Below are 12,554 nucleotides of genomic sequence, written 5' to 3'. Positions count from 1 at the left end.
GGGTTAAGGAGCTGCTACTTGGTTAGGAAACAGCTGTTTTCCTTGGTTTAAACGTGCTTAGCCGAGCTTTCATCTTCCACTGAGAGCTCTCCAAACAGCTGGGGGTTAGGGTCGTAGCTGGAGTGTGGAAACCACCGAAACGTCTGCAAACGCTGGTCTGGAAAGTTGGGAATGTTACCGGAAACCAACCAAATCCTAAATCTGGAATCAACCGAATCCTTTACTGAACGACGAGCTGAACTTCGGCTTCTTCCGGGAAGAATTTCAGATCATTCTGAGATGAATCTGCTGCATTTCCATCAGCTTCCATCATGGAGCCCACAAACCTGGCCAGTTCATCACAGGAGTCCCAGTCGGTTCTGACCAGAACCTGTCCAGTAGGAGGTCGCCAAACATCTGGCATGGGGATCTACATCACTTCCTGTCCCTGCTACAGGAACCTCCGGTTTTCGGCCGGACCAGAGTCCGCTTGTTTAGTCCGAACCAGGAGACCTCCGGTTTTCGGCCGGACCAGAGTCCGCTTGTTTAGTCCGAACCAGGAGACCTCCGGTTTTCGGCCGGACCAGAGTCCGCTTGTTTAGTCCGAACCAGGAGACCTCCGGTTTTCGGCCGGACCAGAGTCCGCTTGTTTAGTCCGAACCAGGAGACCTCCGGTTTTCGGCCGGACCAGAGTCCGCTTGTTTAGTCCGAACCAGGAGACCTCCGGTTTTCGGCCGGACCAGAGTCCGCTTGTTTAGTCCGAACCAGGAGACCTCCGGTTCTGATCCACAGAAGTTCTCCACAAGCTGACAGGATATGTTGATGATTCTCGGATGAAGTTTGGACCACCGAGGTCATGACCCATCCTTGTTGGAAGGAATCAATGTCTCTATTGTCTCCATGGTAACTGGTCTGGGCTCTCCGCTGGAAGGACGGTAACGTGTGCAGCGGAGCTGATTGGCTAGGAGAACACGAGGTCAAACACGAAGGAAATATTGATGGCTTTAATCTGCTTTTTGGAGAAACTTCCAGAAACATGTCACTGGATGCTGAAAGTCGTAAATCTTCAGTTCCAGATTTAGGTTTTGGAGGGAGGAGGGGAGGAGGAGAGGAGGACAGACATGATGAGGACAGACGTGAGACGAGGCGATGAGGACAGACGTGATGAAGACAGACGTGATGAGGACAGACGTGATGAGGACAGACGTGAGACGAGGCGATGAGGACAGACGTGATGAAGACAGACGTGATGAGGACAGACGTGATGAGGACAGACGTGATAAAGACAGACGTGATGAGGACAGACGTGATGAGGACAGACGTGATGAGGACAGACGTGATGAGGACAGACGTGATGAAGACAGACGTGATGAGGACAGACGTGATGAGGACAGACGTGATGAAGACAGACGTGATGAGGACAGACGTGATGAGGACAGACGTGATGAAGACAGACGTGATGAAGACAGACGTGATGAGGACAGACGTGATGAGGACAGACGTGATGAAGACAGACGTGATGAGGACAGACGTGATGAAGACAGACGTGATGAAGACAGACGTGATGAGGACAGACGTGATGAGGACAGACGTGATGAAGACAGACGTGATGAGGACAGACGTGATGAGGACAGACGTGATGAAGACAGACGTGATGAAGACAGACGTGATGAGGACAGACGTGATGAGGACAGACGTGATGAGGACAGACGTGATAAAGACAGACGTGATGAGGACAGACGTGATGAAGACAGACGTGATGAGGACAGACGTGATGAGGACAGACGTGATGAGGACAGACGTGATGAAGACAGACGTGATGAGGACAGACGTGATGAGGACAGACGTGATGAAGACAGACGTGATGAAGACAGACGTGATGAGGACAGACGTGATGAGGACAGACGTGATGAAGACAGACGTGATGAGGACAGACGTGATGAAGACAGACGTGATGAAGACAGACGTGATGAGGACAGACGTGATGAGGACAGACGTGATGAAGACAGACGTGATGAAGACAGACGTGATGAAGACAGACGTGATGAGGACAGACGTGATGAAGACAGACGTGATGAAGACAGACGTGATGAAGACAGACGTGATGAGGACAGACGTGATGAGGACAGACGTGATGAGGACAGACGTGATGAAGACAGACGTGATGAGGACAGACGTGATGAAGACAGACGTGATGAAGACAGACGTGATGAGGACAGACGTGATGAAGACAGACGTGATGAAGACAGACGTGATGAGGACAGACGTGATGAAGACAGACGTGATGAAGACAGACGTGATGAGGACAGACGTGATGAGGACAGACGTGATGAAGACAGACGTGATGAGGACAGACGTGATGAAGACAGACGTGATGAGGACAGACGTGATGAGGACAGACGTGATAAAGACAGACGTGATGAGGACAGACGTGATGAAGACAGACGTGATGAGGACAGACGTGATGAGGACAGACGTGATGAAGACAGACGTGATGAGGACAGACGTGATGAAGACAGACGTGATGAAGACAGACGTGATGAGGACAGACGTGATGAGGACAGACGTGATGAAGACAGACGTGATGAAGACAGACGTGATGAAGACAGACGTGATGAGGACAGACGTGATGAAGACAGACGTGATGAAGACAGACGTGATGAGGACAGACGTGATGAGGACAGACGTGATGAAGACAGACGTGATGAGGACAGACGTGATGAAGACAGACGTGATGAAGACAGACGTGATGAGGACAGACGTGATGAAGACAGACGTGATGAAGACAGACGTGATGAGGACAGACGTGATGAGGACAGACGTGATGAGGACAGACGTGATGAAGACAGACGTGATGAGGACAGACGTGATGAAGACAGACGTGATGAAGACAGACGTGATGAGGACAGACGTGATGAAGACAGACGTGATGAAGACAGACGTGATGAGGACAGACGTGATGAAGACAGACGTGATGAGGACAGACGTGATGAAGACAGACGTGATGAGGACAGACGTGATGAGGACAGACGTGATAAAGACAGACGTGATGAGGACAGACGTGATGAAGACAGACGTGATGAGGACAGACGTGATGAGGACAGACGTGATGAAGACAGACGTGATGAGGACAGACGTGATGAGGACAGACGTGATGAAGACAGACGTGATGAGGACAGACGTGATGAGGACAGACGTGATGAAGACAGACGTGATGAAGACAGACGTGATGAGGACAGACGTGATGAGGACAGACGTGATGAAGACAGACGTGATGAAGACAGACGTGATGAGGACAGACGTGATGAGGACAGACGTGATGAGGACAGACGTGATGAAGACAGACGTGATGAAGACAGACGTGATGAGGACAGACGTGATGAAGACAGACGTGATGAAGACAGACGTGATGAAGACAGACGTGATGAGGACAGACGTGATGAGGACAGACGTGATGAAGACAGACGTGATGAGGACAGACGTGATGAAGACAGACGTGATGAAGACAGACGTGATGAGGACAGACGTGATGAAGACAGACGTGATGAAGACAGACGTGATGAGGACAGACGTGATGAAGACAGACGTGATGAAGACAGACGTGATGAGGACAGACGTGATGAGGACAGACGTGATGAAGACAGACGTGATGAGGACAGACGTGATGAAGACAGACGTGATGAGGACAGACGTGATGAGGACAGACGTGATTAAGACAGACGTGATGAGGACAGACGTGATGAAGACAGACGTGATGAAGACAGACGTGATGAGGACAGACGTGATGAAGACAGACGTGATGAGGACAGACGTGATGAGGACAGACGTGATGAGGACAGACGTGATGAAGACAGACGTGATGAAGACAGACGTGATGAAGACAGACGTGAGACGAGGCGATGAGGACAGACGTGATGAGGACAGACGTGATGAGGACAGACGTGATGAAGACAGACGTGATGAGGACAGACGTGATGAAGACAGACGTGATGAGGACAGACGTGATGAAGACAGACGTGATGAGGACAGACTTGATGAGGACAGAAGTGATGAGGACAGACGTGAGACGAGGCGATGAGGACAGACGTGATGAAGACAGACGTGATGAGGACAGACTTGATGAGGACAGAAGTGATGAGGACAGACGTGAGACGAGGCGATGAGGACAGACGTGATGAAGACAGACGTGATGAAGACAGACGTGATGAAGACAGAAGTGATGAGGACAGACGTGATGAAGACAGACGTGATGAGGACAGACGTGATGAGGACAGACGTGAGACGAGGCGATGAGGACAGACGTGATGAAGACAGACGTGATGAGGACAGACGTGATGAGGACAGACGTGAGACGAGGCGATGAGGACAGACGTGATGAAGACAGACGTGATGAGGACAGACGTGAGACGAGGCGATGAGGACAGACGTGATGAAGACAGACGTGATGAGGACAGACGTGATGAGGACAGACGTGATGAGGACAGACGTGAGACGAGGCGATGAGGACAGACGTGATGAAGACAGACGTGATGAAGACAGACGTGATGAAGACAGACGTGATGAAGACAGACGTGATGAAGACAGACGTGAGACGAGGCGATGAGGACAGACGTGATGAGGACAGACGTGATGAAGACAGACGTGATGAGGACAGACGTGATGAGGACAGACGTGAGACGAGGCGATGAGGACAGACGTGATGAGGACAGACGTGAGACGAGGCGATGAGGACAGACGTGATGAGGACAGACGTGATGAGGACAGACGTGATGAGGACAGACGTGAGACGAGGCGATGAGGACAGACGTGATGAGGACAGACGCGATGAGGACAGACGTGAGACGAGGCGATGAGGACAGACGTGATGAAGACAGACGTGATGAGGACAGACGTGATGAGGACAGACGTGATGAAGACAGACGTGATGAGGACAGACGCGATGAGGACAGACGTGAGACGAGGCGATGAGGACAGACGTGATGAGGACAGACGTGATGAGGACAGACGTGAGACGAGGCGATGAGGACAGACGTGATGAAGACAGACGTGATGAAGACAGACGTGATGAGAACAGACGTGAGACGAGGCGATGAGGACAGACGTGATGAGGACAGACGTGAGACGAGGCGATGAGGACAGACGTGATGAGGACAGACGTGAGACGAGGCGATGAGGACAGACGTGATGAAGACAGATGTGATGAAGACAGACGTGATGAGGACAGACGCGATGAGGACAGACGTGAGACGAGGCGATGAGGACAGACGTGATGAGGACAGACGTGATGAAGACAGACGTGATGAGGACAGACGCGATGAGGACAGACGTGAGACGAGGCGATGAGGACAGACGTGATGAGGACAGACGTGATGAGGACAGACGTGAGACGAGGCGATGAGGACAGACGTGATGAGGACAGACGTGATGAGGACAGACGTGAGACGAGGCGATGAGGACAGACGTGATGAGGACAGATGTGAGACGAGGCGATGAGGACAGACGTGATGAGGACAGACGTGATGAAGACAGACGTGATGAAGACAGACGTGATGAGGACAGACGTGAGACGAGGCGATGAGGACAGACGTGATGAAGACAGACGTGATGAAGACAGACGTGATGAGGACAGACGTGAGACGAGGCGATGAGGACAGACGTGATGAAGACAGACGCGATGAGGACAGACGTGAGACGAGGCGATGAGGACAGACGTGATGAGGACAGACGTGAGACGAGGCGATGAAGACAGACGTGATGAAGACAGACGTGATGAGGACAGACGTGAGACGAGGCGATGAGGACAGACGCGATGAGGACAGACGTGAGACGAGGCGATGAGGACAGACGTGATGAAGACAGACGTGATGAGGACAGACGTGATGAAGACAGACGCGATGAGGACAGACGTGATGAGGACAGACGTGATGAAGACAGACGTGATGAGGACAGACGTGATGAGGACAGACGTGATGAGGACAGACGTGAGACGAGGCGATGAGGACAGACGTGATGAAGACAGACGCGATGAGGACAGACGTGAGACGAGGCGATGAGGACAGACGTGATGAGGACAGACGTGAGACGAGGCGATGAAGACAGACGTGATGAAGACAGACGTGATGAGGACAGACGTGAGACGAGGCGATGAGGACAGACGTGATGAAGACAGACGTGATGAGGACAGACGTGATGAAGACAGACGCGATGAGGACAGACGTGATGAGGACAGACGTGATGAAGACAGACGTGATGAGGACAGACGTGATGAGGACAGACGCGATGAGGACAGACGTGAGACGAGGCGATGAGGACAGACGTGATGAAGACAGACGTGATGAGGACAGACGTGATGAAGACAGACGCGATGAGGACAGACGTGATGAGGACAGACGTGATGAAGACAGACGTGATGAGGACAGACGTGATGAGGACAGACGTGATGAGGACAGACGTGATGAAGACAGACGTGATGAGGACAGACGTGATGAGGACAGACGTGAGACGAGGCGATGAGGACAGACGTGATGAAGACAGACGTGATGAGGACAGACGTGATGAGGACAGACGTGAGACGAGGCGATGAGGACAGACGTGATGAAGACAGACGTGATGAGGACAGACGTGATGAGGACAGACGTGAGACGAGGCGATGAGGACAGACGTGATGAGGACAGACGTGATGAGGACAGACGTGATGAAGACAGACGTGATGAGGACAGACGTGATGAGGACAGACGTGAGACGAGGCGATGAGGACAGACGTGATGAAGACAGACGTGATGAGGACAGACGTGAGACGAGGGGTGGGGGTGCAGGCCTTACACAGCCTCTCCTCAGAATACTGAAGGGGATGGTTTTCTTTACTATATGAGACTCCCAAACCCTCCTGCCCCAGTCCTCCACAAACAGCGAGGCCTCCCTCCTGGACCCGTCCGGATCCTGCAGCGACAGCAACAAGCCAGCAGTTTGGGTCTGGATCGTTCAACGGGCAGATCCATGACAGGAAATGCTGGCTGTCCTACTCCGTGGTTACCAGGTAAATCTTACAGAAGCAGACTTCATGAAGACATTTGGGTCAGAAGTTCCAGACAATGTGAACATTGTGAAGGTCCAACATGGAGCGCTGACTCACCAGGATCTGGACTGTGAGCAGTCCCTCCCCAGCATCTCTGGCATCGATGGTGAACTCCACCGGCAGACTGGCTGGGACTCCGGATGCGTTCAGACCCGGACCGCTGGCTCGGACTTTACTGGCGTCATGAGCCGGTAAGGTTTTTATCTTGAAGGGACTGAGGGAGGAAGGGTGGAGAGGTTGCATCAGCTGCTGATAGACCCCACTTTCTGAAAGGGGTTTGGTCGGGACTGACCTGCGCGGGACCTCCTGGTCAGCGTACTTCACACACATCGTGTACGGGCCGTCGTTGGCAGGGGTGTAATTGACCGTGTGAGTCCCGTCGCTGTTGTCCGTGATGCTGACAGGCTCGGCTACACCTGAGGACAAACTGGAAGATTCAACAGCCTGTCCAGCATCGTCCTGAACGTCCTAATAGATCATCTCCACGGTAACACCATTACTCCTCACATCATCATAAAAACTGATCTCTATCACCAATATATTGGACATGACACTTGACACATGACACTTCCTGTCAAACTTTCCTCCAATCAGAGAGCTTAAACTGACAGTAATCTCCAATCAGAAGCAGCCAAAGATCAACAAGCGAGCAGATGGTTCCATGTGTGTCTGAAAAGAAGAAACTGATGGTTTTCTATGGAATAAAGACGTTTCTGATGCACGGCCTGTTTTCTCGTTTTGGTCGGCCCTTCAGGTGAACCCCATCGTACAGACAGGGATGATGGACACCACTAACTCATCGGAGGTCCAAAGGTTTTGGTTTAGGTTTGGGTACAAACTCTTTCTCTGATTCCATCTCTGGAAGAGGACGTAACTCATCAGCATCAGTTCTGGTAAGCAGGTAGAAGGTGGCGCCAACGCGAAGGTGGCGCCAACGCGAAGGCGGCGCCAACGCGAAGGGGGCGCCAACGTGGCGCGTCTGTCAGGCAGAAGGAACGTTCCAGCATAGAATCTGATTGGAACCCCATGGACCTCAGATACACTGTTTTGTGTCCCAAGTCTGGCAAGAGTCAGCAGGGGATGGGATTTCATTCAGGTGGGCCTGGTTCTGGATGAAACCAGAACTCCAGACCGGATTCCGGCGTCATCTTACCTGTTGGTCCATACAGGTGGACCTCCAGGGGAGCCACCCCGGCTTTGCTGCTGTCTACAGTGAAGGTCTGAGGAACGTAAGCTCTGACTCCGCTCCCAAGGCCGGGACCCGAACACCTCACCTTACTGGGATCAACTAGCTCTCGCACTGGGACACGAAATGGACTTCCTGCAAAAAAAACCAGACAGGTGCCTGAATCCAGACAGGTGTTCCGAACAAAAAGGTGCTGACTCTAAAATCCTAAACCAGATCGCTGACCTGGGACAGGAAGACCCCCGAAGGTGATGTTGACATCATATTCTCCAGGAGAGAAGGGGATGTATTCCACGCTGCAGCTGCCATCTTTGTTGTCTTTACACAACATCTTGGCCTCTGATGGACCCTCAATGGCCAGGCCGAGACCTCCGGTGCCAGCACCCCTGAGGATCACCCCGAGCAAATACACGTCTCAAAAACTCTAATTCACATGATTGTTATCCTGTTTAAGCTGCACCGGTGTGAAAGTACCTGGTCTCAACTGTGAAGCGGTTGGATTTGTTGACCAATCCCTCCTCCAGACCCAGACCAAAGGTTCGGACTCGACTGGGATCGCAACCCTCGGTCACCGTCACCCTGAACGGACTCTTCGGGACTGAGACCTCGTCAAGTAAAACTTCAATCAGGTGCAGACCTGCAGACAGCATCAGACGTGGAGTGAGCTGGTCAGAGATGGTAGGCAGCATATGGACGAGGCGGGGGGGGGTGAGACGGGGGCGGACGAGGAGCAGGGGGGCGAGGTGGGGCAGACAAGGCGCGGGGGCAAGGCGGAGGGGACGAAGCAGGGGGGACGAGGTGGGGGGACGGTACAAGGTGGAGGGGACAAGGCGGGGGGACGAAGTGGGGGGGCAGACGAGGCGGGGTGGGGGGACGAGGCGGGGGGACGAGGCGAGGCGGGGGGACGAGGCGGGGCGGGGGGACGAAGTGGGGGGACGGGACGAGGTGGGGGGACGAGGCGGAGGGGACAAGGCGGGGGGACGAAGTGGGGGTACAGGACGAGGTGGGGGGACGAGGCGGGGGGACGAAGTTGGGGGACGGGACGAGGTGGGGGGACGAAGTGGGGGGACGGGACGAGGTGGGGGGACGGGACGAGGTGGAGGGGACAGGACGAGGTGGGGGGACGGGACGAGGTGGAGGGGACAGGACGAGGTGGGGGGACGGGACGAGGCGGAGGGGAGGAGGTGGGGGGACGGGACGAGGCGGAGGGGACGAAGTGGGGGGGACGAGGCGGAGGGGACAGGACGAGGCGGAGGGGATGGGACGAGGCGGAGGGGATGGGACGAGGTGGGGGGACGGGACGAGGTGGAGGGGACAGGACGAGGTGGGGGGACGAAGTGGGGGGACGAGGCGGAGGGGACGGGACGAGGCGGGGGGGACGAAGTGGGGGGACGGGACGAGGCGGAGGGGACGAAGTGGGGGGACGGGACGAGGCGGAGGGGACGAAGTGGGGGGACAGGACGAGGCGGAGGGGACGAGGTGGGGGGACAGGACGAGGCGGGGGGGACGAGGCGGAGGGGACGGGACGAGGTGGGGGGACGGGACGAGGCGGAGGGGACGAGGTGGGGGGATGGGACGAGGCGGAGGGGACGAGGTGGGGGGATGGGACGAGGCGGAGGGGACGAAGTGAGGGGGACGAGGAGGAGGGGACGGGACGAGGCGGAGGGGAGGAGGTGGGGGGACGGGACGAGGCGGAGGGGACGAAGTGGGGGGGACGAGGCGGAGGGGACAGGACGAGGTGGGGGGACGGGACGAGGCGGAGGGGACGAGGTGGGGGGATGGGACGAGGCGGAGGGGACGAAGTGAGGGGGACGAGGAGGAGGGGACGGGACGAGGCGGAGGGGAGGAGGTGGGGGGACAGGACGAGGCGGAGGGGAGGAGGTGGGGGGACAGGACGAGGCGGGGGGGACAGGACGAGGCGGGGGGGACGAGGCGGAGGGGACGAGGCGGAGGGGACGAAGTGGGGGGGGACGAGGCGGAGGGGACGAGGTGGGGGGACGGGACGAGGCGGAGGGGACGAGGTGGGGGGACGGGACGTGGCGGAGGGGACGAGGTGGGGGGACGGGACGAGGCGGAGGGGACGAAGTGGGGGGGGACGAGGTGGGGGGGACGAGGTGGGGGGATGGGACGAGGCGGAGGGGACGAAGTGGGGGGACAGGACGAGGCGGGGGGGACGAGGCGGAGGGGACGGGACGAGGTGGGGGGACGGGACGAGGTGGGGGGATGGGACGAGGCGGAGGGGACGAAGTGGGGGGGACGAGGAGGAGGGGACGGGACGAGGCGGAGGGGAGGAGGTGGGGGGACGGGACGAGGCGGAGGGGACGAAGTGGGGGGGACGAGGCGGAGGGGACAGGACGAGGTGGGGGGACGGGACGAGGTGGAGGGGACAGGACGAGGTGGGGGGACGGGACGAGGCGGAGGGGAGGAGGTGGGGGGACGGGACGAGGCGGAGGGGACAGGACGAGGCGGAGGGGATGGGACGAGGTGGGGGGACGGGACGAGGTGGAGGGGACAGGACGAGGTGGGGGGACGGGACGAGGTGGGGGGACGGGACGAGGCGGAGGGGACGAGGCGTGGGGGGACGGGACGAGGTGGGGGGATGGGACGAGGTGGGGGGATGGGACGAGGCGGAGGGGACGAAGTGGGGGGACAGGACGAGGCGGGGGGGACGAGGCGGGGGGGACGAGGCGGAGGGGACGGGACGAGGTGGGGGGACGGGACGAGGTGGGGGGATGGGACGAGGTGGAGGGGACAGGACGACGTGGGGGGACGAAGTGGGGGGACGAGGCGGTGGGGACGAGGCGGAGGGGACGAAGTGGGGGGACGAGGCGTGGGGGGACGGGACGAGGCGGGGGGGACGAGGCGTGGGGGGACGGGACGAGGCGGAGGGGACGAGGCGTGGGGGGACGGGACGAGGCGGAGGGGACGAGGCGGAGGGGACGAAGTGGGGGGGGACGAGGCGGGGGGGACGAGGCGTGGGGGGACGGGACGAGGCGGGGGGGACGAGGCGTGGGGGGACGGGACGAGGCGGAGGGGACGAGGCGTGGGGGGACGGGACGAGGCGGAGGGGACGAGGCGTGGGGGGACGGGACGAGGCGGAGGGGACGAGGCGGAGGGGACGAAGTGGGGGGGGACGAGGCGGAGGGGACGAAGTGGGGGGGGACGAGGCGGAGGGGACGAGGAGGGGGGACGGGACGAGGCGGAGGGGACGAGGTGGGGGGACGGGACGAGGCGGAGGGGACGAGGTGGGGGGACGGGACGAGGCGGAGGGGACGAAGTGGGGGGGGACGAGGCGGAGGGGACGAGGTGGGGGGACGGGACGAGGCGGAGGGGACGAGGTGGGGGGATGGGACGAGGCGGAGGGGACGAAGTGGGGGGGACGAGGCGGAGGGGACGAGGTGGGGGGACGGGACGAGGCGGAGGGGACGAGGTGGGGGGACGGGACGAGGCGGAGGGGACGAAGTGGGGGGGACGAGGCGGAGGGGACGAGGTGGGGGGACGGGACGAGGCGGAGGGGACGAGGTGGGGGGACGGGACGAGGCGGAGGGGACGAAGTGGGGGGGGACGAGGCGGAGGGGACGAGGTGGGGGGATGGGACGAGGCGGAGGGGACGAGGTGGGGGGACAGGACGGGGTGGAGGGACGAAGTGGGGGGACGAGGCGGAGGGGACGAAGTGGGGGGACAAGGTGGGGGGACGGGACGAGGCGGACGGGACGAGGCGGAGGGGACGAGGCGGAGGGGACGAAGCGGAGGGGACGAAGTGGGGGGGACGAGGCGGAGGGGACATGACGAGGCGGAGGGGACAAGGCGGAGGGACGAGGTGGGGGGACGAGGCGGGGCGGGGGGACGAGGCGGAGGGGACAGGACGAGGCGGAGGGGACGAGGTGGCGGGACGGGACGAGGCGGAGGGGACGAGGTGGCGGGACGGGACGAGGCGGAGGGGACGAGGTGGGGGGACGGGACGAGGCGGAGGGGACGAGGCGGAGGGGACGAGGTGGGGGGACGGGACGAGGCGGAGGGGACGAGGTGGGGGGACGGGACGAGGCGGAGGGGACGAGGCGGAGGGGACGGGACGAGGCGGAGGGGACGAGGTGGCGGGACGGGACGAGGCGGAGGGGACGAGGTGGCGGGACGGGACGAGGCGGAGGGGACGAGGTGGGGGGACGGGACGAGGCGGAGGGGACGAGGTGGGGGGACGGGACGAGGCGGAGGGGACGAGGTGGGGGGACGGGACGAGGCGGAGGGGACGAAGTGGGGGGGATCCGCCCACAGAATCCCATGCAAAACAAGACGTACGTAGCTTTACCACGAAGA

The 12,554-nt window shown here is 59.1% G+C and overlaps 1 protein-coding gene across 8 annotated transcripts in view; it reads right to left on the bottom strand.

Annotated features, from left to right (window-relative positions):
- Positions 1–12,554, bottom strand: part of flncb (filamin C, gamma b (actin binding protein 280)) — a 255,684-nt gene that overhangs the window by 85,087 nt on the left and 158,043 nt on the right. For 5 of the 8 annotated variants that reach the window (XM_079263235.1, XM_079263240.1, XM_079263236.1 and 2 more), the window contains 6 exons: positions 8,715–8,877; positions 8,466–8,626; positions 8,208–8,375; positions 7,347–7,470; positions 7,112–7,268; positions 6,802–6,918 (listed from right to left, as the gene is read on the bottom strand). In XM_079263235.1, coding sequence (XP_079119361.1) covers positions 6,802–6,918; positions 7,112–7,268; positions 7,347–7,470; positions 8,208–8,375; positions 8,466–8,626; positions 8,715–8,877 — 890 coding nt within the window. The remainder of the gene's footprint in view (positions 1–6,801; positions 6,919–7,111; positions 7,269–7,346; positions 7,471–8,207; positions 8,376–8,465; positions 8,627–8,714; positions 8,878–12,554) is intronic. The other 3 variants (XM_079263237.1, XM_079263241.1, XM_079263242.1) reach the window with 1 other exon arrangement.

This window comes from Telmatherina bonti (genome assembly GCF_933228915.1).
Source record: "Telmatherina bonti genome assembly, chromosome: 23".
NCBI classification, from domain to species: Eukaryota; Metazoa; Chordata; class Actinopteri; order Atheriniformes; family Telmatherinidae; genus Telmatherina; species Telmatherina bonti.
Note: the sequence above shows the minus strand (reverse complement) of the source record. Positions and strands in the feature narration are given on the sequence as shown.